The 4,576-nt window shown below is 40.7% G+C and overlaps 1 protein-coding gene across 3 annotated transcripts in view; it reads left to right on the top strand.

Annotated features, from left to right (window-relative positions):
- The first annotated feature begins 3,575 nt into the window (after positions 1-3,575).
- LOC116399039 (mitogen-activated protein kinase kinase kinase 7-like) overlaps positions 3,576-4,576 on the top strand; it is a 19,292-nt gene continuing 18,291 nt past the window's right edge. Inside the window, exon 1 of one of the 3 annotated variants that reach the window (XM_031875868.1) lies at positions 3,576-4,062. In XM_031875868.1, the coding sequence (XP_031731728.1) occupies positions 3,997-4,062 (66 nt within the window). In that variant the 5' untranslated portion in view covers positions 3,576-3,996. The other 2 variants (XM_031875869.1, XM_031875870.1) reach the window with 2 other exon arrangements.

Genomic DNA, 4,576 nt, shown 5'->3' on the forward strand with positions numbered 1-4,576 from the left:
CATCTGTCTTTCGGATCTTCTACTTTCAATCGCTCCAAAGTTGATGCAGCCTTGATATTTTTGTAACAATATTATATAAATGCCTGTTTGGTGGGTTTGAGGTGCATTGGTGAAAAAGCTGGGAAATGAGTGTGTTCATTTGGCTACAGATCAAATTTTGTGAATTTTTGTTGCTGCTTATTTTAACAATGTCCTGGGTTTGAGTTTGAACAGAAGTCACCTGGGTCCATTCTGAGAACTCTAGAAAGGTTCTGTATAGGACATTTAGAACCACTAGATGTTGCACTAGAGAACCAGCTTCTTGGACTAAAAGAAATGGGTGCATCAGCCACACCTGGTTGGAATATATATCTTTTTACAGTATGGAGTTATTTTAGTAACATTAGCAATGTATTCAGCTTGGTGAGGAGATATTTCTTCAATCTGCCGAGTGACCTAAATCCTTGTAATATAATTATTAGCTTGCTAGCTAGCTACCTAAAACATAATGGGAAATATGCTTTAGGCAGCTAAAGTGTAACGCTTTGAACTACTCTCTGCTGCGTGGGGGGTCACTCTCTTGCACCCTTTATACTTTTTTAGATTGGGTGATTGGATCACAAGTTGACAGTTCTAAATCCAGGCGTAAACAACCACCAACCACTCAAACCGCTTGCCAAGGAGGTCTGGTGTTTGACTACATATCTTTTGTAGTGTATATGCATCCTGATGCTCCCAAAAAAGAAAGTAACAGGAAAATCGCATAAGCTGGCTTTGTCCACAACACCTAAAAATTCAAAAAAGAAACTATAGAGATATATGTGCATAAACATATTGGCCATGTGATGTCTCTTTGTATTTGTGTTGTGTCACTTTTAAATTGTTACGGTCTTTTTGTAAGGTTGTTTCCCCCAGTTTGATAGTCCTTGTGAGTCTCTTTGCAGCTGTTTTGCATCTCTTTGAAGTCGTTTTATGTTTCTTTGTGGTCATACATTGAGTGACATTTTGTATATGAAGACCAGCGGCCCCTCGACACTTTAGGTCCCTGTTCCTGTGTCCGGTAGGACCTTTCAGTAATCCATCCATGCCTGGAACACACCAAGGAATAGACTCAGTTTGTATTGTTTTGATTTGTATTTATTTTAATATATGGCAGACTAGCCACAATAAATGCATTGTTAAAAAACAACGCATTTGGTCTGCAAACGGAAATGATGTACATGTTTATTTGCACATAGAGCTGGGGAAGTGCAATCCGATCACAAGTGGTCAGTTGAGACGAATGTGGAGACGCCATGTCTGAACTGATGTACTTAGTGATTGGATTACCCAAGGCGCATGTAAATGCCAGGTCTGAACAGGGCCTAAGTCTCTTTTTAAATGAAGTGAGGGCCAACAATTTTAAAGGGAGGGACTCACATGTATCACATGCATGTGTGGCCGGCCCAGCTACCAAAAACACAGAATAGAGAAACTCAGATTACAACAAACACAAAAGGAGTGTGACTTCAGTCCCTGGTCAGGACGCCATCACTTCACTATATCTTTACTTTGCAAATAGTTGTTTGCTGCTCAAAATCTCATATATAGAACTTGTTTACTCATTTGAAGTCAGCATTAGGTGTGTAGATGGTGTTCCACTGATCCATCTTTAAGACTGCCGGTATCCAACTCTGTCTGTTGAGAATGTGGCCTTTTAGTTGAATGGCCTCTTTAGTTGAAACTGGCACTCAACACAAATGTTCCTTTATCTGGGACTATTTACATAACAACGTGACATTTCTAGTCAGAGACCTCAGAGGTTCAAGATGCATCTTCCTGAGGAATGAATGTTTCCAAGTCAGTCCAAAACTAGTTTTGTATTGTTCTAGATTATTCGGACTCCTTGAGTTCATGTAATTAAAAAAATATAATGCTAATTCTGTCTATTCAAAATGTTGTGACATTTTGAATGTCGGTAAAAGTGGGAATAACAATATATCTACAATGTGTTTTTCTTCTTTGTCATGTTCTTTTTTTTAAGAATTGTAGGTGACTTAACAGATTTAAATTGAAGTGGTAGAACAGGGGGGTTAAAAATAATAATACTGTAAAACTGTCAATGCTACCCTGAAATAAAATATACTGAAGCTGATGTTTATGTTCTGTGATACATTACAGTGCATATTGTACTGTAGCATACTGTATATATTAGTGCTGGGCAAGTTAACGCGTTATTATCGAGTTAACGTATTCATTAACTATGCCGACAATTATATTATTGCGCGTTAATGCAGTTTTTTTTTTTTTTATCATTAAGTGGACATTTTTAACACAAGAACCGGGCAGCGAGTTCACCGCTGTGTTTGTGTGGCGTCTCTTCCTCCTGCTGCCGCTCTCCCACCCACCGGGTGGCACGCCAGATCCAGAACCATCGGTCCCTGCTGTCTCACACACACACACGCGCGCGATCGTCTCGTCACAGAATCAAACGTGACAATATCAAAACACATATTGTCGTGTTTTTAAATAAACATATAAGCACGTGAGAACAAACTGTTCTTAACTACAACTCTTTATTAGCACAACTTCATCATGCAGGTTACTGCCACGGCAGGTTCCATGCGTCACCTACATTCCCCTGGGTCCTAAGTCCCGCCAGGTAAAGCTTCTTATCACCTTCTATGTACCAACATACATAACAAATACCACACATATTACGGTAATCAGCGTGTCTGACCAAAATACCAAAAAAAAGCAAAAAAGAAATGATTCATTTATATTATTATTTTTAGAGTTTTTAAAGTGTTTTTTGTTTGGAATATGTATAATAAGCATATCATTTAGTTATCGCTACTGAGAATTTAACAAACATAAAAACATGACGTAGATAGGTTTGCAGTTTTCAAGAAGCATATTTCAAATTGCATTTATTACACACATGAAGATAAAGTTGTGAACACCGGCTGAATATCTATTATCAAAATCATTATAACTGTATTTAACTGCTACTGTGTAAAGGGAATACTGCTGTTAAAAATAACCTGATTTGTTTAAAGTGTTTGCAAACCAAATGTTATTGCACTTTTGTTCATATAGCAGTAGCCTACTTTTAAAATAAAAGTGCTCAATACACTACTTTTTAATTCATTATTCAACTTTGCGCATAACAATGCGATTAAACGCGATTAAAAATTTGCCCAGCACTATATATACACACACACACACACACACACACTACAGAGAGCAGAGAGAGAAGACATTTGGGGCTGCTGCTGAACTGCAGAACAGTTCGACTAAACCGGAAGCTGTTTAATATGCAGCTGCGTGTTTGGTTTGGACCTGACTTCTGAACTAAATCAGCATGGACTCAACTGAACCTAAACAAGTTTCAACTGAACCAAACACGGTGATGAAGTAGCTGTATAAGCCCCGCCCCACACTGCTTCTTCAAGATGGAAGCGGCAGAATAATGCTGGATGTTCACTCGGAAATTAGTAATTAAAGGTTAATAAATACAAGGTTTAAGAGTATGTAAGAAGGCAAACGTGTGTGTGTGTGTTTATTAGCTGTGGAAATATTGTTTGCCGCTCCTTGTGGAGGCTCTCGTGCAGGCAGAAACAAAACAAAGCTGCATTCAAGACTGCGCTTCAACTGGAACTGGGTGCTTTGATGACAAAACCTTCTATCTCTTTTTAAAAAGAATAATTTAAACCGCGGGTCACAGAGCTGAAATGCAACATGATCGGTAGTCTGAAATCAATACAACTACGGTTTAGAGTGTCAGAAACGCTCCGTCTACGCTCATTGTCTTCCCCTCTCTATGCGGTGGGACGTTCACGAGCACCCGGCCCACAGATGATTCATTAGGCAACGACGCTACCGCGAGCTGCTGATGCCCACTTCCTGTATTCTCAGCAACAGGAGCCAACAAACGTCTCGTTTTTTTATCCCGATAACCACAAGACGAGCTTCGGTTTTTGAACTCCGGCATCGCCGGCTCGCGCTGAGGACTGTCGCCGCTCTGCTGCTGCTGTCATGGTGGAGACTCCAGCCGGCTGTCTGTTTGAAGACATCCAGTATGAAGACATCCAAGTTGAAGCGGTAAACTTACTGACCGACAACAGGCTCGGGAGAGGACATTAACGTCAGCTCTTGCTTTGTAGGGGGAAAATGTTCCGGGTGCTGGTAGTTCAGAGACAACTGCGTGCTGTTTCTGTCGACGGGCAACGCCGAGGGTAGAGGACAGACACGGGCTAGCCTGCTGGTGTAACTGTAACGTTACCGTTTACGGTGCTCTAATGTGAGACACGGAGACGGTTGCGTACATTTGAGGTCCGAGCAAAACCGTGAAACGCGACAGATCTGCTCCTGTAACCCGAACAGCATTTTAACAACCAGAGCGAGGCCTCCGTTGAAAAAACAAAAAGGCATTCTAGTCAAATCAAGTTCAAACTCATTTGTGGGTACTTCTAAAAAGTGCAAGGGTAGTACAAATACGGTTGGTGCTTTGAAGAGAAGAAAAGTGCAAGCATTTAAAGCCCTTCTCCTCATATTGAGGGTATGTTATGGGTATGTACATGGACTCATTATTAACCTGCTTGTGGGGGGGGGGGGG

Source organism: Anarrhichthys ocellatus, unplaced genomic scaffold (assembly GCF_004355925.1).
Source record: "Anarrhichthys ocellatus isolate YVR2014 unplaced genomic scaffold, GSC_Weel_1.0 scaffold98, whole genome shotgun sequence".
Lineage (NCBI taxonomy): Eukaryota > Metazoa > Chordata > Actinopteri > Perciformes > Anarhichadidae > Anarrhichthys > Anarrhichthys ocellatus.